Source organism: Nuphar pumila, chromosome 1, assembly GCF_984573655.1.
Source record: "Nuphar pumila chromosome 1, dmNupPumi1.hap1.1, whole genome shotgun sequence".
Classification (NCBI taxonomy): domain Eukaryota; kingdom Viridiplantae; phylum Streptophyta; class Magnoliopsida; order Nymphaeales; family Nymphaeaceae; genus Nuphar; species Nuphar pumila.
The window spans coordinates 21398847-21425853 of NC_143249.1; the positions used below are offsets into that span (position 1 = coordinate 21398847).

Consider the following 27007-nt stretch of genomic DNA (forward strand, 5'->3'; position numbering starts at 1 on the left):
ATTCTCGTTGGGGGGGGTGACCCGATTCCGTTTCTGTGGAAAGGAAAGGGCGGCGTGACACACAAACAGACCCTCAGTCAGTTTCTACCCATTTTCCAGCCAAAGAATGGCTGGCTAGCACCAGCTATTGCTAGATCAGCCATTTTGTGACTGGTAGAAGACCGGAAAATGATTGACGTTTTTTTTTTTTTTTTTGAGCTTTTAGTTAGCCAAACAGCCAAAAATTCAGATTTTTTGTTTTTTTTGACCCCGAAACATGGACCGCACATTGGCTTTTATGAGACTTGACCAAGTTGAAAAGAAATTGCCCAAAGTCTAACCCGTGCAACTCATTGTCCCCTATCACTTTGCCCTTCACTGGGCATTCCCCCTCCTCATTGATTGCATTTAAAGCAGTGGGTCAGATGAAAATACTCTATAGAAGAGCTGACTTTTTTTTTTCCTTTTGAAAGGCAAGCTTGGGTTAGCCCGACCCCACCGGTTACACTACATACCATTGGGTTTTGTTGTCCTTCCTTTTGACAATAGACCAAGCCAACCCACAGATCAGGTCATGCTGAACATGAGCGCTTTTGCTCATGCCGACATCGTGGCCGTCTGTTTGCATTTTGGATGAGCTTTTTATAATGCAAATGCGGATGGCCAGAATCGGCAAGAGATGCACCCTGTGGGTTTCGAACTTATGATGTCCTGTGAACTTGGTGACATTAACAAATCGCCCCTACCAGATGGGCTGAGCCCAATAACTTTTCAATATGTTTCTCACAACTATTGCAGGATTTGGTCCTCCACTCTTTTGGTCATCTAACTTCGCTAATGCATGCTGCTCAGTTAATAATCTCAAAACCAGAGCCTGTCACCTTTTTATCAATGTTGTCAGTATCGGCCCTGAATCGTTGGGCTGAAAATTAGGCTGTATCGGGGCCAATACCGATACTCAGCTGAATCCGTTCTGTATTGGTCCAAAAATAGGTGACACGTGTTAAAACCATTAAAATGATTTAAAAATAATATTAAAAAAAAATGGTATTTTTTTTACATTTATTAAAAACAGCCATATCGGCCATATATAGCGTTTCGAAATTCTGCTGATACGCCAAAAATATTTTTGGTATTTTTTTACATTTATTAAAAATAGCCGTATCGGCCCTGCAGCTTATCGAAATTCTGCTGATACGAGCCGACACGCACCGATATGACATTGCTTTTTATAATCAAATTCTCAGGTTGGCCAATGATAATCAGATACAGTTGAAGATGTCATACGATCTTGTCACCAAAGGATTGCTCATCAATGTACGTTTAACAAGGTTTATGGATGGCAATAAGGGAAGACTTCCTAATTTGACTTTTATAAGAACTGGGTCAAATATCAACCATCCGGAGTTTCGAAGGCAACCAAACAGTAAAAGGAGACCTTATGTTGCAACTGTACAATTAGCTACTGGGAAAGATCCTTTGCAAAATCATCCTTGGATACCATCTGCATAAAGTGGCCAAGCTAGAGTCTGCTCAATACCAGATAGCATGTACTGTTTCAGATGGAGAAAATATGGCATCAACAGATCGACCAAAATAATCATTCAAGCTAAGGAGCAGTACTGTAGGCAAAATTAAGAGAGATTGCTGCCCACCAAAACTATACTAGACAAAGAATGAAAAACTCGATCACAATGCTCAAAAGATGGAGCTTACTCAAATGACAAAAACTTTTAAAGTTAAGCATGTTAGGCACGTACACAGCAACATAAGAAAAGCAACAGAACAGGAGAAACAAGTCTTTCCATTATCCATAATGAAAAAAACAGCTTTGTATCTGCAACAGTTTTTGAAGATTTGATACCAATGTTCATTGCTTACCCAACACAACTGACACATCCACATGGACAAATTGCATGATTACAATGAGATCAACACATTGATAACTAACACCAACTTTTTTGTAAACCTTCTAGGAACTTCAAAAATCCATGAGCATCCCAAACACCTTCAGCATTAAAAAAGACAATGACACATTACAGTCTTTTAAATATGCATCATGTGTACACCTGAACTTTTTACATATAAAACTTTGGGGATCGTTAACATATGTGTCAATCCTACCTCATAAGAACCAAGAAATCATCTATGACCATTGCCCCTTGTGTTACCCCTGCAACATCAAATGTTATATCATAATGAATCCAATACTTGCCATAAGATAAAACATGCCAAAATTCAATTACGAAAACATTGTCAGCTCAATCCAAGATTCACAGGTCTAAGTAAACTTCACATAGACAGACAAAACTACTAAGAATAAAGGAAAAGCTGAAAGTTCCATGTTCATGTGATTCACGAAGAAACAGTGGAATTGAACTACATTTTTTCAAGAATGTGTGATGATGACAGAAGAAATAATCAAGCAGGTTAAAAGGATGTGGAGAATGCATTCTTCTTGAAGTAAATTAGAAGAAGAATATACACACAACAATACCAGCTAAAGGAAGAAGTGGCAGTTGCTGATTTAAAAATGACCACAAATAAGTGCAATCAAAGGATCAAATTTGATTTCAAGAGTCATGGTTACCAAAGGCTTCCACATAATCTCGGAAGTTAGTTTTCTATTTAAGAAGCCACAAGATAGGTGCTCCGTGCTCCTAAAAAAATGCTTTCAGAGGGCAGAGGACTCCCGGCGGACCTCCCTCACGACGGCCGCCAGGGCTTCTGGGTTGACGCCCCTCTCGATGAGTCCCAGCAGGAGTGACAGCGTCTGCCGGTCCAGCCCCGTCTGAAGGAAGTTCGAGATGTGGAGCGCCAGATCCAACGACTCTCGCTGAGAGGCTGACGGATCCATGGTCACCGTCGGATCTAGGGTTCAGGCTCTCTCTCTCTCTCTCTCTCTCAATTTGAAAACCCGCCAAACTCTTTTAATTACTTAATGGACGGGATCTCGAGTAACCAGATTTAGACAATATCCGGACGAGTTTAAATCCAATTAGCCAGATTCGATCAAAGAAAATAAGCATCCAATTATTAATCAGATTCAAATTTGGTATGCATTTTTGCGCTCGAGAGTCCGAATCTGAATCAAGTTCAACATATTACCCGAACCGATTGCATATAAAAAAAAAGATAAAATGACACTATTGTACAGCCAAAATGACGTGTTTCCTAAAATGCCTCACAATTTACCAAATCTGTCGAATCAACAATATCATAGGTTCTCATTTTTTTTGTCGCTTTTAGCCTTTCATGTGCAATTTTTCAATTTTCGCATGTCATGAAGCTAAAATAATATACCCACGAAACTTCTCAACAAAATCACGTCTGAAGTTGCGAAATTCCAAGAAAGTTTGCGAAATTTCAAACAACTTGCAAAATTCCAAACAATTTGACAAACTTGTCACAAGTTTCGCAATGAACGTTGCAAAATCCTTTCTAGTGTTGTGGAAGTTCATATCTTGCAAATTTCAGAACAGTTATCGCATTGGTATTGCAAAAAAAAAAAATCTTGCGAAATTCTTTACGAATAGTATAAAAGCAAAGCTAGTGTTTCACAAAAATTAGGTTTTTTTGCAGTATTCAACAAATGGGAAATTATGATCATTTTTTCACAGCAAAGCAGCGGCGGTGAAAAGATCAGTGACGCTTCATTGGCAAAAAATTATCGAAGATGAAAAGATCGACGTAAAATCATTGACGGTGAGAAGATCAGCAGTGCTTCCAGTAAGGGCATCTTATGGTATGGGTGGGATAATAAATGAAATTTGAAGTAAGTGTTCAATCACATGGTATGGGTGGGATATGCAACATTCTTGTGGTCATCCCATTCTAACAAACTGTAATATTTGGATAGATGTATTTTCTCCCTATCAACACAAAGTCGACGTATTTCACATTCAGCATTCGATCACGTGATATGGGTGAGATACTTTATTTTCTCTCAATCAAAGACCCGGTGAGAACTAATATTTTTGTTAAAAAATAGAATGAATGCAATGTATAAGCGACTTCATTTTGTGAAAGAATTAAATGAATGCAATATACGAGCGACTTCATTTTGTGAAAGAACATAATGAATGCAATGTATGAGCGACTTCATTTTGTGAAATAATAGAATGAATGCAATGTATGTGCAACTTTATTTTGTGAAAAAATACAATTGCATGAGTGACTTCATTTTGTGAAAAATTGAATGAATGCAATGTATGAACGACTTCATTTTGTTAAAGTGCATGCTTTATTTCTTGCATTTTAAAGCCCTGTTTTCGCAAACCTTAAATTTTAACCCCCTCTGTTTTTGGCAAATTTCCTGAAAAAAAAAATATTGAAATTTTGCAAGAAAAAAGAATTTCACAATATCAGTGTGATGCAATTAAGAAATTTTGCAATACGAGAGCCAAATTTTCTTCTAATTTTAAAAAAGTAAGTTGAAATTTGCATGTACCTTGCAAAAAAAAATCTAATTTTAAAAAAAATAAACTGAAAATCATATGTATCATGCGAAATTCCTTCATTATGCGAAAATCATTGGTTACATAACATGTTTATTCCTTGTTATATACACATTATACACGATTGATTCTAATAAACAAATCAATCACTTGTTACATAAACAACACATATCAAACAAAAAAAGATCAAACAACTTCATTCCTTGTTACATACACAATTCATTCTCATTTTATATAAATAATTTATTCTACTCAAAAAACAAGAATCAAACAACTTCATTCTTTGTTATATATATACACACAATTCGGTCATCCTCAAAAAAACAAAAATCAAACAACTTCAACTTTCATTGTCGAAAGTGTAATGGCCGCCTTCATCAGCTTTCACCCATAAAAACAAGTGCATCTTCTGGCTTAGACTCTTCATTGCCCCAAATTAACCTGCAATATAACATTAAATTGAATGAGTACTTAAATAAAAAAAAACACAATATTGAAAAAACATTATATAAACCACAAAGAAGCATGATACACTGAATACTCACACATTACTTCCTAATAGTATTTCCGCCTATTGTGGTTAAGCTCGTGACATACACTGCACTTGTATGTCCCCACCTCCTTGTGGTATGTTCTTTATCTCTTCATTTTAAGTCTTCTTGCTTTCTTAATTGACGTTAGTGGTAAGACAAAAATAAGGGTCGGATGAGCAACATGTGGGATATTATTGGTCATTGAATGAAAAGGATAAGTATCATATGTAACTCAAAACAATTCAATTATATAGAACTTGTCACAATAATCATTTTAAAGATTGTCTTCATACAAAATGCATGTGATGGCATGCTCACAAGGAATCCCGCTAACTTGTCACTCTTCACAAGAGCATTGTATACTCTCAAGATCAACATAGTAGTTATGCTTCCGATCATGGGCTTCGTAACGATGGTGAAGGCAATGCACTACTACCACGCGTAGCTTTTGTGTTTCTATCTGACATTCTTTAATCTTTGTAATTATCTCAGGCACCACAATGTCACTTACTTACTTTCTTTTAGTCAATTTTTTCTCGTAAAGTTTCATCAATGTTAAACAAAGCTTCTTAATAAGTGAGATTAAGGGATTGTCATGTATGAAAAGAATCAACGAATTAAAACACTTTGCTATATTAGAGGTTAAGCACATGTACAATTTAGCAAAAAAATTATTGTTAGCCCAATATATCAGTATTATCTTATCAATAACATATTTGTATACTTCTTCACTTTGCTCACAGATCTTTAAAATATAAAAATGATATTATCGTCTCGTGGGTGCTTTGGCGGCGCACCAGCAATATGCATTAAATTGTGTACCATTTTTTTTAAAAGTTCTCAGTCAAGTGCTTCATGCAATATCCATAATGATAGTTATGCCATGTTCGAGGGACAACATACAAAAGTCCATTGTGCCTATGTGAGATAATTGTCAACTGTTACTTAATCTTTGGCTTATCATAGTCTTAAATATTTATTTGATTCATCAAATTCCTAAAAAAATATTTTCATGATTTTTTCGACTCTTTATCCACTACTCTAAATGTTAGAGGAAACATATCACTAGAAAATACTTAAGTATTTTTCTTTTACAAAAGTGTCATCTACCATAAGAAGTGAATGACATCTTTTGACAAACCCATCGATGTATGGCTAGAAGGATAAGAATATATACATAAATCTATCATCCTGAAGGACTCCTCAAATGGACCATATAGCATCAACCTAATCAATTCACGTCCACGTCATGCTTGTTTATAACAAACATCCACACCTACAACACGATTGATGTCGTTCAAGATTTCTCGTAGAGACTTCTACATGTTATCATGCAAGCATCCGTGAATAACACATGAAATCCACTTCGAAGGTACCTTTCTCACAATAAGGTTGCCCACTAATCCACCACATGTATTTTCGCTTTGATACCTCTTCACTTTAAAGAACATTGCTCCATGTATCTTTGTGCCTGGAATCTTTTAAGGGCAATCTATCATAATTCATGGGTTCTTTCTTGTACATACGAGAGTGATTTTGTTACTGCAACTCTTCACAAATTTTGTTTTAAGGTTATTCCTAACCACACAATCTCTAAAAAACTTACGACGCTGCTCGAAATCAGTAAACCTTTTGCCACAAGCAATTTTGCGATCATTTGACTTTGTTGATAGGTACTGAAACTTTTTGCTTTCGTTAAGTTTTTCATTGCGCAACCTATTGTACAATTAAGAAGCCTTTGCATTAATTATTTTCAAATTCTCTTCATTGAATGAAAATTTGTTCATTGAGAACCAAGGGTTTGACTTCTTAAATGACTTTTCAAGGGTTTGACTTCTTACCCACTAGTACTTGTTCTAAATCATCACTAATTTGGTCATCCCCTATCGTTTCTTAATTCGACTCAACCGATATGGTATACTCAGAATCATCACTATCATCTGATTATGTATTGTGCTCGTCATCGTTGCTAGTGCAAAATGACAAATTGACTGTACAAACTAAATTAAAGCTCACCATATCTATGGTGCTCTTTGCTTCAAACAATGCATTCCTGCAATCCCAACTTTCAGGATTAATAAAAAAATAACACCTCTAGTTCAAGCATAAATTAGAAAGAGCTTCAACCTTTACCTAAATTTGTGATCTGCATTGGAAGGTAGGGTTTCATGCAACATCCTACGATAAAGATCATCGGCACTGGTTTATCCAAGTGATTTTACATCGTTTGCAGTGATCCTCTCTTCATTAACTATTGGAAACGGTGGGATGTTCGTTAGACAAGCAAGCTCAATAGCTAGTGTTGAGATAGATGCATATTATTCATAAGATTTTCATCGTTTCATTCATATACTCACTTTCGACCACATCTTGTGTAGCTTTACTAGCAACTAAGTAAATGTTGTTCATATATAACATTAATCGTATGTCATCGTCATCTAAGTGATGTATCCATATATCTTCACCATCTAATTTTGGAATGCACTTATACTGGAGGACCATTAACTCTCCCATATACTTGATTTTTTGAGACATTTATGCTATACATTTTTTATAGCTGCTATTTTTAGAGACCGTTATAGATCTCTGAAGGGATTAGAGGTATAGTAATATACAAATACAAATTCAGTGACCATCATAATTGCCTATGTCAACCATACAATGTATCACTTAGTTAACAACTTTGAAAACTAACAACCCACAATACCTCACACAACCAACCCCTATTCAATGCTTGTACACAGTCAACCCTAACCACAATCAAACAAAGATAAATATTACCAAAACCACTGAATATTAATAAGCAACAGACAAAAATAATTATACGGGCATTTATATGGGCTAAAAAAATGAAAAAAAATCAAGAAAACTAATAAGCAAGTTGATTAGGGATTTTCACAAAGTTGTCACCCATCAAAATATTCACCTGAATGTCTTCAGAACATCACCGAAAGGATTAGGGACCACAAAAATGCTAGGTGTTGCAAAAATATGACATCCGAATAAAAAAAAAGTTATGAAACGAAGTGTCATTTATATGAAACAAAATTTCACAAGAAAAAGTAATTCTACAATACATGTGCAATTCAAATAAGAGATTTCACAATATTTGACTTTCTCAAATATTTTAGAATTTCGCAATACTTCATGTGATATTTGTCAACAATTTTACAATTATTGGACTTTCACAAATTTTATGATTTTCACATGTTTTTGCACAAAACTCATGACGAGTTTCGCAATTTGTTTAGAATTTCATAAACTTTTTTAGAATTTTCCAACCTCAGATGCAATTTTGTTGAGAAGTTCCTAGGGTATATTATTTTGGCATCATGACACCTCCGAGGGGTAGAAGCGACAAGAAAAAATTAAGAACCTGTCATATTGTCCATTCGACAGATTTAGAAAATTGTAGGGTATTTTAGGAGACACGGCATTTTGGCCATACAACATGGTCATTTTTCAAAAAAGATATGATTAGTCAATAGGAATCAGATTGGTATTCAGTGTTTACCATCTGATTTCAAATCCAATATCTACAGCACAGAATGGAAAAAGAAAACCCAATTTTAGGTCGAATAAGATAGTTGGATCGTTGAAGAAAAAAAGGAAAAAGATTAGCTGGATGGTTAGGTCTAAGAGCGGTCTCAGGTTTTAATCTCACCAGGGTTATCACCATCATTACTCAAACTATTCAAAAAGCCCTCTTTTGCAGTAGCATCGTCTTGGCCTAATGAGCACAGGTCTTGGATTGGAACTCATCTGTTAGGTCCTTATACTGAATGTTTGTGATTCCTGAAATTTCCGACTTGAACTGCGTTTCAGCTCATTTGTTCTGCACTGAGAGTGATGGATACCTCATCCTCACTCGTTTTTCCTCTTTTATTTAAAAAAAAACTTCTCTTTATTCTTCAAAAAAAAAAAGTCGCAGGTTTCAAACTGGTGACATCCTGACAACTTGGTGACCCATCATAGGCGATTAATATCTTGTTTTCATGCCCTAAGGATTTGAAAAGAAACGAAGAATAAAAATGTCTTTTTCCTCATTAACACAAGATAGATATAAACTACAGTTCAGCAGATGGAAAGTAACTCAGGCCCTTCTTGAGGTAGATCTTGAAAAGTTAGGCATAATGTGTGGAACTTCAGGCAGTAAAACGTAATTCATAATCAGGTATGCGTCTTTCTGTAAATTATTCGTTTACTTTTTTTGTCCACAGCGGTTCCGAGTTTGAGCTTATGCCTTGATAGTGGGAAATTTCTACATCAATAAACACATAATCACTTTGGTTGCTTCCTTTTATGCCAATTGGAGTTCGGAAATCTTGTAACTTGTTGCCGAGGCATCTAGCTAGATGCTTGAGAACATAGCCTATGAAACTGTTGCAATCAGACAATAAAAGCTAACAGAACGTATGAAATCAACAACAGAGCTTGATGGTAGAACCAAAGAAAGTCCCTATATTCATAGGTTACTGCATGTCAGTAGATATTGCAGAATCACCATCCTTGCATTTTAGAAAAGAACAATCACAAACCCAATTCACTTACAAATTACCAAACTGCTAAAAAACACTTAAAACAGTAGGATGGTAACATAAACATCACTACATACAATTTATATAGCCAACGTATGCAGAAGTCCTCTATTTGATTCCAGGATGCCTCAAAATAGACAGGAACATCGATACGGTGATTCATTCATTCCCAAAAACGTCCTTGTATCAAATAAAATGAATGGTGAAACTGTTTTTTTGTTAATTAATGACATAATTGGACAATCTTTAATATCTCTTACTCGCACAATTGTCAACTACTTTAGTTTCAGATCTTTCAAAGTGCTTCTCATGCACATACAACCATCAATTCAATGTGGCAGAGAATCCACACACACAAACGGCTAACAAGAGCAATTACTTGTGTCTGACCTATAAGCAAACCAACCAAAACATCAACTCCTAATAACTGTGTTACATTGACATTCCAAATTAATATAAGTGGACTACAGCTCAAAAAACAGACATGAAAAATGTTTTGAAATCGGTAGTTGCAGCAGAATAAAGCAGCAAAAGTAGAAGAATTGACACATGGGAGAGCAAGTTTAGTTGGCTATGGCCCTTCATATGGCATTTACCACAGTTCCTGTCTGAACAATGAATATAACTACAAGAGAAACATTGAGATAGAGCTGACTATATAACACAAACTGCACAGTTTCAACCGCCAGCATCCCCCACGTAACAAGACACAAGAAATCAAACCCAATTACTCTTTCTACAGATAGGGTGAATGGTGTATGTATCTCGGGATGAATTACCTTCAACAGCTGAAATTGACAGAAAAAATCATTTCCGAACTTGTAACGACCCCAACTCATACTTCTTGAAAATGCAGATTTTTTTTTTTAAAAACATTGCATAAATATTCTTAGAGACCCGGGGCCTTTACAGTTTCACTCTCAATTAGATAGTCAAACACACTACAAGAGATCTTACATTTATCACTCAAAACCATAGCAACTCATTATTTATTAATTATAAAAGACAAAGTGTTTAAACAATAATTGCAAGAGACATATCAAAGTTATTTAAATGACATAAAAGTAAATAAAAAAAGTTGAGTCACGTTGTCCCTCTGTGAACTGTCTAGCAAAAGTGTGACACTCGTAACTCTCCCAGAAGCTAGTTGTTTTACTAATCCCATGCAGCTGCGAAAACCACAAAAATAAGAGTGTCAAAAATTTGAAGAATTTTGCGTATAAATCCCTCTAATGAAATAAATGAGCATAAAGAATACATATAAGATTTCATGTAATAATTTAGAGAAATATAATTATGACATTTACATAATTCAATTTAAGCATTCATGAAGTAGGGAACAACTACTAAGCATGAAAGAACATTAATAAATAACGAGTTGCTATGGTTTGGGATGATAAATGTAAGATCTCTTGTGGTGTGTTTGGTTATCTAGTTGGGAGTGAAACTATAAAGGCCTCGAGTCTCTGAAAATATTTCCGCCATTGACTTAAAAAAAATCTCATCTTTTAAGGGGTATGAGTTGGGGTAGTTACAAGTTTGGTATGAGAGCCACCACAAGATCTTATACTTTTATCATCCTTTAGCATTAAATTTTTTTTTTGGTAAGTGAGTCATGTCCTAAAGTGTCAACAAGTCGTACCTCGTGCTCCAGAGCAGTCTCCTTCACTGGTAAGACGGTTTAATATTTTTACTTAAGCATATAAATTTTTATGCTTGCTTGCATTCATGGTTAATTTTTCTTTAGTGTGTATTAAATATATGGATGTAATTGTATGAATGAATTGTTCGGGATCAACCCCAAGGGGGTAGGATCGATAAGGGTCGAATTTTTATGAACGATTTGCACGTTGTAGATGTATGGACGCAGGAGTGCTTCGTCTTCGACTGGTGCTCCCGCAAACTGGTAGAAGCATATGAACTTCATGATGAATGCCCTTCATACTTTGACTGAGACCATGACAGCGTAGGCGGCGCAGACAGCTCAGGCAGCGCAGGCGACACACATTGCGCAGGCAGCTGCTCCTGAACATCCTGTCGAGGTCATTCCGAACACAGACAACGCTACCTTCGAGAGGTTCCTAAAGTTGGATCCGCCAACTTTTGCAGGCAAGGTCGACCCAGAGGCAACCGAGAGCTGGGTCGAAGAGATTAAGCGAGCGTTCGACGTCCTACCTATCCCCGAGTACAAGAAGACACCTTTTGGCACGTATCCTCTGAAGGGTGATGCCAAAAAGTGATGAGACACCCTGCGAAGGGTGAAGTACGCTGATTTGGACGTGGTTCCCTGGGAGGTGTTTAGAGAGGAGTTCCTGGACACCTACTTCTCTCTCTACGCTCAAGAGCAGATGCAACAGCCATTCCTTGAGCTTGCTCAGGGAAGCATGAGTTTGGTGGACTACGCCACCAAGTTCGGGAGTTTGGAGCGCTATTGTCCAAACTTGTTCGCCAATGAGAAAGCAAGGGTGGCCAAGTTCGTGTGTGGGCTGAAGGACGGGCTGCGGACTCGTGTGTTGATGAGTCGGCTCACTACCTTGGCCGATGCGATAGAGTATGCCACAGTCCTAACGAAGGACTAGGAGAGGTCCAGGACTGTGTTTCAAAAGGAATGTGGCAATGGAGAAGGTTCTTTAGGAGGGACGAGGAAGAACCCACCTGCAGGCGGAAAGATGCAAGGCAGTAAGAAGCAGCGGACCCGTGATGGGCGACAGCAGGGTGCACAGCAAGGTCGACCCCAGCAGTAGAGGCAACAGGGAAAGGCCCAGCCAGTATGTCGCAAGTGTGGCAAGAACCATCCACTGGGTTTTTGCCCGATGTTTAAGAGAGTCTGCTATCAGTCCCAGCAACCAGAGCACATCGCTCCATTTTGTCCGAACAAGTCAGCGGCTCAGGGAGGACAGCAGCAGCAGCCACCGCAGCAACAGAGGCCTCAACAGCAACAAGGACAGCGCAGAACCAACGGACGAGTCTACGCGGCTACAACAGCCACTCAGGGCGATCAGACTAACATGATCGAAGGTATCTTATTAGTTGTTGATCACTTTGCTCGTGTGATGTTTGATTCGGGTGTGACCCATAGTTTTATTTCTACTTCGTTCGCAAAATTACTCGAATCGGTTTTTTCTAACCTTGAAAAGGCTTTAGATGTGATGTCACCTATGGGTACATCCTCTTCCTGCGAAAAGTATTTTCCAGCAGTTAGCATTGTTATCAAGGGACATAAGTTGTCTGCCGACTTGGTCATAGTAGACATGATGCTTTATAATGTCATTTTGGGTATAGACTGGTCGTCCAGACATAATGCTACCCTCCAGTGTCGGGGCAAGAAAGTTATATTAGAGCGTCCTGATTTGTCGACGTTGTCATTTCATTCAACTAGACCGGCAAGCGAGGTGAAGATTGTTTCCGTATTGAAGATCTCTAAGTATCATAAGCAGGGTTGTATGGTGTTCTTGGCTAGTGTGTCCGCGCAAGACAGTCAGGCGACACCCTTGGAGCAGTTAGACGTTGTCCTTGAGTTCTCAAATGTTTTTTATGAGGACTTGTCGGGGTTGCCACCGCATCGAGAGATTGAGTTCTCGATCGAGCTAGTGCCTAGTACGACACCAGTTTCTCGAGCTCCATATCGTATGACACCTACAGAGTTAGTAGAATTGAAGAAGCAATTGCAGGAGCTTCTTGACAAAGGTTTTATCAGGCCAAGTGTATCTCCCTAGGGTGTATCGGTCCTCTTTGTCAAGAAGAAGGATGGTTCGATGTGGTTGTGTATTGATTACCGCATGTTAAATCAAGTGACAATGAAGAACAAATACCCTCTGCCTAAGATTGACGATTTGTTCAATCAGCTAAGAAAGGCAAAGGTGTTCTCGAAGATCGACCTTCGTTCTAGGTACCATCAATTGAGAATCAAGACGGAGGATATTCCGAAGACAGCATTTAGGTCCAGATATGGGCATTATGAGTTTCTGGTGATGTCCTTTGGACTCACCAATGCCCCTGCAATATTTATGGACCTGATGAATCGGGTTTTCAGTTTATGGTTTGATTCATTTGTTATTGTGTTCATCGATGACATTCTTATCTACTCTGAGAGTGTAGAAAAGCACCGAGAGCATTTACGAATCGTACTGCAAACACTGAGAGAACACCACATTTATGCTAAGTTCTCAAAGTGCGAGTTATGGATTAATAGGGTGATGTTTCTCGGTCACGTGATATCCGAAAGGGGCGTGAAGGTTGATCCATCCAAGGTGAAGGTCGTTTTGTCATGGGAGCAGCCGAAGACGGTGACTGACATCAGGAGTTTCTTGAGATTGGTAGGCTACTACCGTTGATTCATCCAAGACTTTTCACGTATAGCTGCTCTGATGACTCGGTTGTTGTAGAAAGGAGTGAAGTTCGAGTGGTCACCTCGATGCGAGGACAATTTTCAAGAACTAAAGAAAGACCACGACACCTATTTTGACGTTGCCTTCTGGGACAGATGGTTTCGTTGTCTACAGCGATGCTTCGGGGACCGGATTGGGTTGTGTTCTTATGCAGCACGAAAACGTCATAGCGTATGCTTCTCGACAGCTAAAGGTGCACGAGAAGAATTACCCTACGCATGACTTAGAATTAGCGGCAGTGGTCTTCGCATTGAAGATCTGATGTCACTACCTTTATGGGGAGCAGATTGAGGTCTTGTTCGATCACAAGAACCTCAAGTACATATTCACGCAGTGTGATTTGAATTTGAAGCAGCGTAGGTGGTTGGAGTTCCTGAAAAACTACGACTTCTCCATCGCTTACCATCCTGGTAAGGCAAATGTGGTGGCAGATGCGCTTAGTAGAAAGGCATCGATCACAGCAGCTAGCCCGATTGGACGCAGTTGGGATCTGGTCAAGGAGTTTGTCAGATGATAGCCTTTGCGAATGACTCCGGACGCATCCTATATGTTGGGATGCAGGCGCGGCCAGAGATCATAGATCAGATAGAGGAGCTCGAGTCAACTAATCCAGATTTCGAGAAACTATGCGTGAGTGCCCAAAAGCCAGAGGTGCAGTTTCGCCGAGAGGACGGAACCATCATGTTCGGAGACAGATGGTGGGTTCTGAAGGCGTTGCGGGAAGAGCTGATGAGTGAAGCCCACAGGTCCAGATATTTTGTTCACCCTGGTTCCACCAAGATGTTTAAAGATCTTCAAAGGACTTACTGGTGGAATGGGATGAAACGAGACATCGCGGAGTTCGTGTCCCGGTGTCTCACCTGTCAGCAGGTGAAGATCGAGCACCAGAGACCTGGTGGACTTCTGCAGCCACTTGAGATCCTAGAGTGAAAATGGAACGATATCTCGATGGACTTCATCGTAGGGTTGCCTAAGACCCGACGACAGCGCGATACCATTTGAGTTATAGTGGATCGTTTGACGAAGAGTGCTCATTTTCTTTCGATCAGGATCAGTCAGAGTTTGGAGAGCTTGGTCGATCTCTATGTGGATGAGATTGTTAGACTTCACGAGGTGCTGCGTTCGATAGTGTCAGATCGAGATCCGCATTTCACGTCTTGATTCTGACGCCAGCTTCAGAAGGCTTTAGGCACTACGTTGAAGTTCAGTATCGCTTTTTATCCACAGACAGACGGGCAGTCGGAGCGTGCAATCCATACGTTCAAGGATATGTTGAGAGCGTGTACTTTGGATTGGGCAGGTGATTGGGACAAGCATGTGAAGCTTGCAGAGTTTTCGTACAACAACAGCTTTCATGCCAACATTGGCATGGCCCTGTATGAAGCTTTATATGGCCGACCATGTAGATCCCCTGTATGTTGGGATGAGGTTGGAGTGAGAGCAGTGGAGTCTCCAGAGATCATCCAGCATTATTCGGACTAAATGCATTTGATCCGACAGAGGTTGGTTGCCGCACAAAGCAGCCAGAAGAGCTATACCGATCAGCGGCGCAGAGAGCTCAGTTTTGAGGTAGGCGATCATGTGTTTGTTCAGATCTCGCCTACGAAAAGTGTCTTCAGGTTCGAGAAAAGGGGGAAGCTGAGTCCTCGGTATGTCGGACCCTTTGAGATTCTTAGAAGTGTTGGAAAAATCGCTTATCGACTAGCACTTCCTCCTCAGTTTTCACAGATCCACGATGTGTCACGTCTCAATGTTGAGGAAGTACGTCTCTGACCCCTCATATTTGATTCACTATGAGGCGATAGAGGTACAACCTGACTTGACGACGGAGAAGAGACCGGTAGAGATTGTGGATCGTCAGGAGAAGACGCTATGGAGTAGGACGATTATGTTCCTGAAAGTGCATTGGAAGCATCACGGACTTGATGAGTGCACTTGGGAGCCTAAGGCGGATATGCGTCAAAACTACCCACACTTTTTCGGCACGTTCTAATTTCGAGAACGAAATTCTTTTAAGGGGGTAGGGATGTAATGTTGCATTTTTTATACCTAGTCATTTTAAAATTTTGTCAAGACATTGGCTAAGTCTGGGAGAAAAATCGTTTGATTTTTAGACTGACGTCTTTGAGTCTAGGTTTCACCCAGGTCTCATCGACAAGGTCGAGGCGAGCCAATCGAAGCGTGAGAAAGAGTTTTATTTTTTACCTTTAAATTCAAGCGAAATTCGAGTTATTTTCGAGCAAAATTCAAAATTTGATATTCGTGTAATATGTCGTTGGATGCGTCTTGGAATTCTGAGCGCAACAATATTTTACTTTCCTGAATTCGAGTTCTGGTGGGCCCAGAAATCACATTTTTTTTAAATTGAACAGTTTGTCGAATTGGATCGGAAGCTGGATCGGATTGGATCCAATGTATATGATCTGAATCATTATGGATTTAGATCTTATTTAAGACCTACTTTAATCTGGATTTAATCTAGATCTTGATGCATTTTTGTTTTGGGCATGGGTTTGGATTTTTGGATCCAAATCCAAGCAGCATGTTTTTCCAGCTTTAAATTGAATATAAAGATTTAATTTGGGGTTTAATAAGGTTAGGAAGCCTTCTGGGTTAATTTGGCTATTTTTGAAAGTTTTTAGATAATTTTAATTAATTAATATTTAATAATTAGTTAACTAATTAATTAATTAATATTAATTTCGAACTTATATTTTTGGGCTTAGTAGACTTCTTAAAAGAGTCCTTATTCTAGCTTAAGAGAGGTTAAGAAAGAGTTTTAAAAAGAAAAAAATACCAAATGGAAAAAGTCAACCTTTAAAGGAGTTAAAAAAAAAAGATGGAAGAAGAGTTTCATAAAATAGAAACTCTCTCCAGCCCTTTTAGAAAGGGATGGAGAAGAGGGGGACGTCACCCCCTCTCTCACTCATTATATAAAGAAAAAAAAAGTAAGAGAAGAAAGAAAGAAGGGAAAGAGAAAGAAAGAGGGAAAGAAGAGATAGAATAAAAAGAGAGGGAATAGAAGAAGAAGAAGAAGACGGGGAGCCTTCTTCTCCAACAACCCCTTTTTCACCATCATTTCTCATATTTTTCTCCAGATTTTACGAAGGTACGGGTCCCTTCTCTTGATATAAGTGAGAAATCGAATATCGATTCGATTCTCATGCTATACCATGATCTAAAACCATGGTAAAAGAGTAGATCTATGTGATCACTCTAAAATATACGGAAGAAGATCCATGGATCCCCTCCCATGTATGCATTTTTTACTCTTTTCATCTTTCAAAAACAAAAATCTTGTACATACTTATTTCTGTGTTAAAACAGAATTTTTTAAGTAATGCATATGTGCCCGTTTAATGCCTAGTCCTTGTAGTAATTGATGTTCCTATGGGTGAATCATGATAAATATATGTGAACTCATATTGTATGTATGTAGCTACTGAAAAACGTGTGTGATAGTGTGTCTGTTGCAAGCAAACGAATGTGTGCACTGTTGGGTAAGTATGCACAAGCAAGCATAATGCCATGTCAGATCTCTGAATATGCTCATGTTTCCATATGTTTTGTAAACATATGAGGATATAATTATGTTATATCATGCATAGTTGAGCTATGAACCCTGTGAATGCATGACTGTGCAAGTCGGATCATGTTTCCAATATTGTTTTTAATGCATGAGATATGCGTTGTCCACAATGGTTTTGGAAGGAAAGGAAAAATTTATTTTTCTGGGTAGTACAGAAAAGTATTCCTTGATCACACCGTCTGGCCAGACCTGTCAATGCTTGACAAGTCTGTCAGCCGAGTGACTTGGCTGAGCCGGCTCAAGTCCATGCGCAGCAAAAAAAAAAAAGAGGGACCTGTGTTTGGGCTGACTAGGCCAGCCCGGCTTGGTAGGGACCTGCCTGGCCTAGTCCTGCCCTTGGGCAGGACTGGGACATGCCTGGCAGTCCCTTGCCAGGCCCGGCCCGGGGTTGACCAGACGGACCCAGCTGACTAAGGGCAGCTGGGCCTGTTTGGAACCCCAGCCGACTGGGTCGGCTGGGTGTAAACCCTTTAAAAAAAAGAGAATTTCTTGCATGTCCTGTGTGCAGTGTTCATTCAGTGAAAAAAAAAAAGATGCCACTGTATTTAACAGTATGTTGATGCTGAAATTAAACAGAATATGCAGGATTAAATAAGCATTGAGTTATTTAGATCATGCAATTGGCATGATTATGCACACTGGAGGGGAATATGCATTGACATGAATTTGGTTATTGAGTGAGAGCATGCAATGAATGTGTACATGTAATGAAATCATGCATTTGACCTGAATGTGTGAATTAAATGAAAGTATGCAATGAATATAAAGTTGTGAGTTCATGCACATGCATATTATCGTTTTAAGCACATCTTTAAATGACATGTATGAATGTGCATTGAGAAGCATTCAGAAGTAATGCATTATGGTATGCTAATCATGATTCTTGCATATGGTGCATCGATGATCCAAGTAAATCATCACAGGCTTGGAGAGCCCCGGGCACTGAGTGCTTCTTCTTTACTTACTTTTAAGTGCATCGCAAAAATCATATTTATTTTTATTGCATTGTGTTTACACTGTTCTATGTTGTTCCGCGGGCGATAGTCCCATGATAGCTCTCACAGGGGTAGATACAAGCTTTTGTGTTTGCTTTTGTGTTTGCTTTTGCATGCTGAATTGCAAAACTTAATAATTGGCTTTTAATAAAAATATAATAAATAAGAACAGTGTAATATACGATATGAGATCTCTCATCGAAAGAATTGGCATTTTAAAGATTCGGTTTTAGGGGACCAGGAGGATACAAAAACTTTGTGTGCTTTATTTATCACTCACGAACATGATATTGAGGTTCTTTCTCCTGGCCACGGTTTTAGGAAGAGTCTGTCACTTGACCTGGGGGTGATGTGTTAGACACAGTTATTGTTTTGGTATACCAAGAAAGTGGCACTTGTGGACGTGGAGGGTCCCGGGTGTCCCGGCATTAGATGTGGAGGTCTAATGTTCCGAAGGTGATTCGGTCGAGGGTTAAGTTCGGAACCTAGTAATAAAATACAACTTGTGTGCTAAGTTACCCTGAAAACCCTACTTTACCTCGAAAAATATTACTCATTTGGTGTATCCGCGGGCAACGATAATTAAAAAGAGAAACTTAAATTTTGTGCATTTAATAGGGACATGCATATCAAAGAAAACTATAATGAAAGATAATAATATATTCATGCATTGTACTGAAGTCATGCATATTCCTGTTATGCATTAGAACATACATGTTTACTTGTTTCCTTAATTATTACATATGAGTGAATGCACGTTGTTTGATTCTTAATACATGTACAATGTCCTGATTACTTAAATTGTGATCCCTGTTATTTATTAATGTTCTCTCATGCTTAGTAGTTGTTCCCTACTACATAAATGCTTAAATTAAATTATGTAAATGTCATAATTGTATTCTTCTAAATTATTGCATGAAATCTTATTTGTATTTTTTATGCTCATTTATTTTATTAGAGGGATTCGTACAGAATTTCTCGGATTTATGATACCCTTATTTTTGTAGTTTTCACAACCACAAGAAATCAGTGAAGCGACAAGCTTCTGGTAGAGCTACGAGTGCCACACTTTTACTGGACAGTTCACAGAGGGACAGCGTGACTCAGTTTTTTCTTATTTACTTTTATGTCATTCAAATAACTCTGATATGTCTCTTGCAATTATTGTTAAACACTCTTTCTTTCATAATTAATAAATAATGAGTTGTTATGGTTTGAGATGATAAATGTAAGATCTCTTATGGTGTGTTTGGTTATCCAGTTGGGAGTAGAACTGTAAAGGCCTCGTCTCTAAGAATATTTCCGCCATTGATTTAAAAAAAAAATCTGCATCTTTTAAGGGATATGAGTTGGAGTCATTACAGTGAATGGTGTATGTATCTCAAAATGAATTACCTTCAACAGCTGAAACTGACAGAAAAAATCATTTGTGGTGATGTCAATCAAAGCCTTGCAGGATCAAAAAGGCAGTGCCTGCTAATCTATAGCGATGATGAGGAAACCAACTGAGATGTACATGAGGAAGACTGGATACAATACAAGAGCTTTTCTTCCTGGTGAGACAGCAGCACTCATGAAGGGATAAGCAGCCCATGAGCTCCATGACAGTGTTATCAACGGAACGATTATTTTAAGTACCACATTGTTTTTCAACATGCAAAGAAGGGCTCCAACATCCAGAGGGAAGAGGCAGTACCCCAAAAGGCTCAGACTTTGGAAAAAGATAATATGACCACCCTGGAATGAGAAAATACCCCAGTTATTACCAATAAGCTAACTGAAAATAGTTACACTAGAATCATGAAAGGACAAAAACAAATAATAAAATAAAAATTAAAGGATTTGGTAACCCAGATAGGATAACACTTACCAGAAGAAGCACATTAAGTGTTAGAATAACGGCACCTGCAGCAAGGACCCCAAAAGCAACAGCAAAAACCTCAGGCTGCCAAGAGCGAAGAATAATATCATTATTAAAGCATTTCAAGTAGTCTGGCTTATTGTTGTTGAGAAAAACAAACCACCAAATTGCAGTGGCATTAGAGGAGGCAGCATGTCTGCTGCAGAGATCCCTGTAAGTCGGTAGCTATAAGCAGCATAGCAACAATAAAGGAATGCCTTTTGTGGTTGGAAACGCCCATGCAGCTTTAGTTTCAAGTTTGCAAGAGGTGACGTAAAATTATTATTTCATAAATAGAGACTGGATGCCATCAAATTGTTGGGAAGAACATAATTAGTTGCACTGTACCAGGTAAAGGAAAGTCGGACAAAGCTATTTACATTTGCAGAGCTGCACCACCAAAATGCAATTTAAGCAAAGTAAAATCAAAGGCCAACTTTGAGATTCACTGGTTTCTTGTTGTATCCTTTGACATATCAAGTAGCGAAGGCAAGCTCAAGCTCAAATTTTACCCATGCAAGGAAAAGCTTGAACAAGATAAGCTGATCAAAGGCTGGCCTCCTACAAGCTGATGTAGCACATTCCATGATGCAGTTCAGGTAAAGTTATGCCCGCCTGGGAAAGATGAAGATAATGCACCTAGATAAGACTCCTTTTATGACCACAGGCATGCTCCACAATATGCAAAAGAAAGCTTCGTAGGATGAAGTTAAAGCTGTTTCCAGCAACCACTTTTAGGGAAAAGGATGGGATTTAGGAATTGTGGCATCAACAACCCCTTCATAGAATATACCATGTCACCAATATCGGCGATATTTTGAAAATATCATGATATTATCAGCAAAACCAGGTCAGCCGATAATATCGGAAAAATATTGTGATATTATAGTGATGTTTTTGAAAAAAAATCTTATTGTATATATTTTAAGCCCAAATTTTATATTTTTTTGGTTTTTTTTTTGTATTTTAAAAGCTTTTCAAAGTTATTTCCTTATATTTTTCATGAATACCTATTATTTCCTTATATTTCTTATTTTTTCATATTTTTTGCATTTTTAAAACTCCCAAGATTTTCCAACTTTGAAAATCTATCCAAGAAATACCCTCGACGAGAAAATACATTGAATGATATAGGTGACTACAGAATATACTTACATCATAAACTATAGCCTCTTTTAAATGTAAATCATTTAGGGCTGGTTTGTTTTGCATGCAACGGCCGGAAAATGAAAAACACTCTTCCTATGGGTCGCACTATTTTCATATGAAACACCATGTCCCATCCAAAAATCCTTCAATAGCCCCACACTTAAGGAAGCGTTTTCCCATGCTGTCATGAAACTTTTTCGAGAAACACACCTTTTGTATGAAAGGGTCTTTCTCTTGTAATAAACAGGACCTTAGGGTATGAAGAATATCTATCAATGTTTTGCCTAGTAGACACAACTTGTGTAGGCTGAGATTTTTTATGGTCTGAAGGTAATCTTCCACTTAAAAGAGTAATTAAAAAGGAAAAACAACTAAAAGGTAGGATAAATCAAGCTAATTATCAAAATCCATCCTTAAATGCATAATAACCCAAGGGTTCTGTAAAATAGTTAGCTAACTACATCCCAACGTGATACAGTTATTTGATTTCCCAATTGAAGTGGTTAAAGTTTGAAATTATCTGTCTAGTACAGGAAAAAAAATAATATTATGGCATCAACATTTTGCCGCTTCATTTTGGCTCAATCACTGAAGTTACCCTTCAGTTTCCTGATATGGGGTAAAACATTGCAATGTCTCCCATACTACAATCATTCAAAAGTTCAGGAAACCCTTTCTATTGGTACTCCACAAATTCTTCATCCCATATTTTTTATTCCAGAAATATGGCAGCCGTGTGTAGTATAGCTCCATCAAAAAAGTGTACGTCACATTTTCAAGCATCCTGATGACCTCGATGTCATCCACTTGCAAATTATAAGCTGAACCCAACAATTTTCCACAATATTGCTTCCCACTAACATCAATTCCTACAATGGACTAAGCGTACAGAAATTCATAAGCATACAGACAGGTTAATCACTTGCAATGAATAGCAATAAGGGTTAAATACTAACAAAAAATTACAACAAACTAGATATGAGGCCCGATGGCTGTGGTATATCACTCCCAAATTTTGGAGGTATTCAGCTCCAGATTTAATCTATGAGAACTGGGATTTGGTTCAGTTAGAGTCCAGCAATGCTTTTTGTGCAAACAAAAATTACTCCTGAGGTATTGCCCACATACTTTCATAGTTTCCACTCATTGAAATACATATCAGATCCTAGAAAGCCATCAGCAGTCAACGCCATTTAACACACCAGAAATAACGTGTTGAACTTTCAGAGAGCCTTCCCTAATTTAGAGTGAATTAGTGACATAATGTTTGTTGTAGTGCTATCTTCCGTTGTCCGTGGTATCTTACCATTGTATTCTTTTCTTGTTCAAGATTGTTTAGCTTTTTGCCCTTTTCTGTGTATTTTCTTGTATATATAATCATCCATGGATCACTCTTTCACTCACCATTTTTCTGCACCCATTTTTTTCAACCATAGTGGTCAACTGGTCATGATCTCGTGATACATTTCTTCTTAGATCTCCATCCAAACATTTCTACCTAAATCACCCATACTTTTTTAATATAAATACATATCCTTGCCAAATACTGTATTCCACTAAATCACCATTAGAAGTACATAAAAGCCACATTGCACCTTTTTGAAAGTTTCACCACTTCGTTTCATTGGAGATGCCCGATATTCGATGAAGAAGGAACCACCAACTTTTGAATGCCATCCTTAATCAATGACCAGATCATCATAGTCGATACATGACCAAACAAGGTAACATATTCATGAAGTGGTTCAGTAAGTTGTTGAAATACCATATAACAAGATAAAAATTAATAACATAATCACAAATTCCATAATGAGACCTATACGACTGTTTATCTTATGCAAAAGAACATCTGAAGATCCATGAAAAAAGAAAATGCCAGATCTTGAACTGAATGTTTCTTCACCTGAAGCATAAATGCCCAAATCTATATGACCGAAAACTAGAAATTAGATATTTTCAACGAAGTAAGAACCAAAACGAATTCAATACCTTCTTCACGGATGCTGACCACGACAACGTAAGACCGAGGAATATGATAAAGAAGAAAGGGCCCCAAAGATCCCAATCCCTCAATGCCTTCCCGGGATCTTCACGATACGGGTTCGGGAACACCACCAGCTTCAAATTGCTCACAATTCTCGACAGATCCCGCTTCACCGTGTCCCAAACAGGCTCCGTAAGCGTGTTCGGAGCCGAACCAAATACACTTGCCGCAATGTTCTGCCTCGAATTCGCATTAGCATTCGTCGGCAATGGCGGAACGGTAGCCGTGGGTATCTGGAACGCCTGCGGGAGCCAAGAAGACGAGAGAGAGAGAGAGAGTTGGGAGGGTCGCTTCGCCTCTAATAGGGAGGGAAGATGCTAACGTCTTCACGGGGGGGAGAGAGAGACGCCTCGCCTCTAATAGGGAGGGAAGATACTCACGTTTTCAGGGGAGAGAGAGAGAGCTGGTTTTGTAAAAAGCATTTATCTTTAAAATTTTAATTATGGGTAAATATTGGCTACTAACGAAGGTACGGAAATTCTTCTTTTTTCTTCAAATTTTTTTGAAATTTATGTGGTCTACATGGTTTGTTTAGTAATAAATTTGTTTTAAATCATGTAATTATGACAAGCAATTAAATTTTTAAAGAATCCAAAAGTCAATGCTTATAATGTGCCAGAATTTAGTAACTCAAAACATCACATTTTTACATAGAAAAACACAATCCAAGGCAGTCCTTAGCTAAGGAATCATGCTGAACACATCTATGTGATTAGATTGAGTCCATACAACCTGTAACTATGAATTTTAGTTTATTAGTTTTGTGCCTTCATTAATAGCTAATGTTAACCCTTTTATTATATACTGAGCTTAAACTCATAGAAGCAAACTCATATATTCCAGCTGTATCATATCAATGATGTGTTTAGTAAGGATTGGACCTTGGATCACGTCTTAAAAATATGATTTTGAGTTATAAAATTTTGATACATTTTTGGATAGTTGATTTTGAAAGCCCTTAAAAATTTTACATGATCACATAATGACATACATATGGTACAGTTTAGAAAAAAATTTAAAACATATTAAATGAAAGTGATTTTTATTCAATAATCTGTTACCTTCATTAGTACCAATTATATATATATATATATATAAAAAAAAAAGAGAAACTTAAATTATATGCATTTAATAAGAACATGCATATCAAAGAAACTTAAATTGTGCTACAGCCCAGTCCTGCCCCCCCCGCTCTGCCTCTGGTGGGTGGAGGGTTTCACAGGGAGAGGCTAAGGTGCATCAGGGTGAGGCGATAAGCATCGACAAGTTGGGAAAGGTGTTGTGGTCCAGCATCATCTGGACCATCCAATCCAGTTATCTGATGGCCCAGATGACGATGCACCTTGTTGGACCGTCTCCACTTTTCTCTATCTCTCTATATATATATATAAAAGAGCAAGCAAGAGAGAGAGAGAGAGGAATGGTAGTATATCGAAGCAGGTTATATGTCCCCCTACCCGAAGACGGTCGTTAGCTACCTTGCATGTTTGGGGTCCCAATGAGCGCCACGTATGTAAGCACAGGCAGCTCATATCCCTATGTTTGCCAGCATCAGTTAGCATCGAGGTTCGGTGCAGTTGCAAAGACTTAAGTATCATTTCCTTCATTGGTGTCATAAAAACGATGATTCTAAAAAAGGAGCGGTTGCAAAGACTTAAGTACTCTGAAGATGGTTTTTTAAGACTCAGTCACTACACTGCAGGATTATCCGAGAACGGAATCCCCTCTAAATAAAGTCATGAACATCAACCTTCTCTCTCTCCCCCTTCTCTTTCTGCCTCTGTGCATATCCAGCAGACGACCTACACTGTTCCATCGAGCACTGACTGACCTGCACATTGAATGTAGCATGGTTCAACTTGATGAGTTGTGGAGCCTGATTCAGAGTTTTTACCCTTATAGGAGAAGGTCTGAGGGCTCCCACCGTAAAAAAAAAATTGGGGCCTTGTATAAATTCTTTCTTTTCTTTCCCTCTTGTAACAGTCGAAAAAGAGCAAAAAAGTGTTTTGTTTGATCGTGACGCTCATATGTTTTCTTTGGTTGTTTCTTGCTCGAGGTTTTCGTAACACCCTTTCTCATGATTTTCTATTTTTTTTTTTGCTACATGATTTTCGTAAATCGCTATTCGATTTAGCGATTTTTTTTTACGTGATTTTCGTAAATCGCTACTCGATTTAGCGATTTGTCATTTTTTTTGCTACGCGATTTTCGTAAATCTCTACTCGATATAGCGATTTACCAAAATCGCATAGCGATTTGCCATTTTTTTTTTTCTACGCGATTTGCCATTTTTTTTTTGCTACACAATTTTCGTAAATCGCTATTGTGTGTGAATCGTAAATCGCGATGTCGAACACCACCCCCTTGAGCATGATCTTCGGCGTGATTAGGTTGTAGTCGCCAACCATCCCAATGGCAGTCTTGAGATCCATGATGGAGAAGTCAGAGAGGAACGTGCCATTCTTGACGTTGGTGGGGAGGTGGGTCTTGTCGGAGAGCACGACGCCAAAGGTCGAAATGAGAACCTCACGATGCCAGAACCCGACGAATGCCCGCCAAGACTTGAGGGTGAAAATGCCCATGTTGAGCAGCATCAGGGTGGCCTGAAAGGCATAGCCGTGATTGAAAGTATTGTCGACGTATGGATAGACGGATTATACTTTAAAAGACTCTGTTGTAGGTATACTGGATGAAGATTTCGTTGTAGGTGTCCCTCGAAGGCGGCAGAGGGGTCGCCGCAGTCAGTTGCCTGCTAGACGAGGGCAGCATTCTGGCCACTACTAGCAGAAAGAGGATGATGCTCATCATCGGATTGTTGACTCTTTGCCTCTCTTAATTTATTCTCTAGAGAGAGAGAGAGAGGGTTTTACAGTGTTTCACGGAGGAGGAAGAAGAAGAAGATGACGATAAAAAGTTCAAACGAAAAAGAAAGAGAGAGTACTTGAGGTTCATTTAGTTGTTTAGACTTTGAAGATTCAACATCATCCTCGACTTTATGGATGGAGGACATTTTTGTCCTTTTTTGAATAGAGGATATTTTTGTCATTTTCTCGAACCATTGTTTTATGGTAAGAATAGCAAGAAAGGGTACTTAAGTCTTTGCAATTATACCAAACTCTGATGCTAAGTGATGTCGACACACACGGAAATACGAGCCCCATGTGCTTACATATGTGGTGCTCATTGAGACCCCCAAACACGCGATGTAACTAACAGCCGTCTTTGGGGGAGAACACACACCACCCTCCCGTAGTGTATACTCGAGTGCAACCGGCCTCTTATATACTTGGGTTGGCTACTGGGCCGCTTGCTCGAACTTGAGTTATTTATTAATTTTTTGCCCTTGCTCGAGCTTGAGTTATTTATTAATTTTTTGCCCTTGCTCGAGCTTGAGTTATTTATTATTTTTTTAATAATATACATTTTTTAAAATTT

At 38.5% G+C, this 27007-nt stretch overlaps 2 protein-coding genes across 2 annotated transcripts; one reads left to right on the forward strand and one right to left on the reverse strand.

The window, feature by feature from the left end:
- Positions 1-4658: 4658 nt before the first annotated feature.
- On the reverse strand, positions 4659-26154 carry LOC149848299 (protein YIP4a-like). Its single transcript, XM_090003917.1, has 5 exons — positions 25933-26154; positions 23518-23862; positions 20350-20424; positions 19875-20216; positions 4659-4877 (listed from the first exon to the last, which is right to left on the reverse strand). The coding sequence occupies exons 1-4, from the start codon at positions 26152-26154 to the stop codon at positions 19956-19958; spliced, it is 903 nt and encodes a 300-aa protein (XP_089860043.1). The 3' UTR covers positions 4659-4877; positions 19875-19955.
- On the forward strand, positions 12321-13223 carry LOC149848300 (uncharacterized). The gene has a single exon (XM_090003905.1). It carries the CDS (start codon positions 12321-12323, stop codon positions 13221-13223), a length of 903 nt encoding a protein of 300 aa, XP_089860031.1.
- Positions 26155-27007: the final 853 nt, after the last annotated feature.

Bases quoted from the DNA above. Each gene is read 5' to 3' on its own strand.
- LOC149848299 (XM_090003917.1), bottom strand. From the start codon at position 26,154: ATGGGCATTTTCACCCTCAAGTCTTGGCGGGCATTCGTCGGGTTCTGG. The intron at 20,425-23,517 runs GTATTGAATTCG...CGCTCTTGGCAG, and splicing joins GGTCAGCATCCGTGAAGAAG to CCTGAGGTTTTTGCTGTTGC. The intron at 20,217-20,349 runs GTAAGTGTTATC...TTCTCATTCCAG, and splicing joins CACTTAATGTGCTTCTTCTG to GGTGGTCATATTATCTTTTT.
- LOC149848300 (XM_090003905.1), top strand. From the start codon at position 12,321: ATGTTTAAGAGAGTCTGCTATCAGTCCCAGCAACCAGAGCACATCGCT.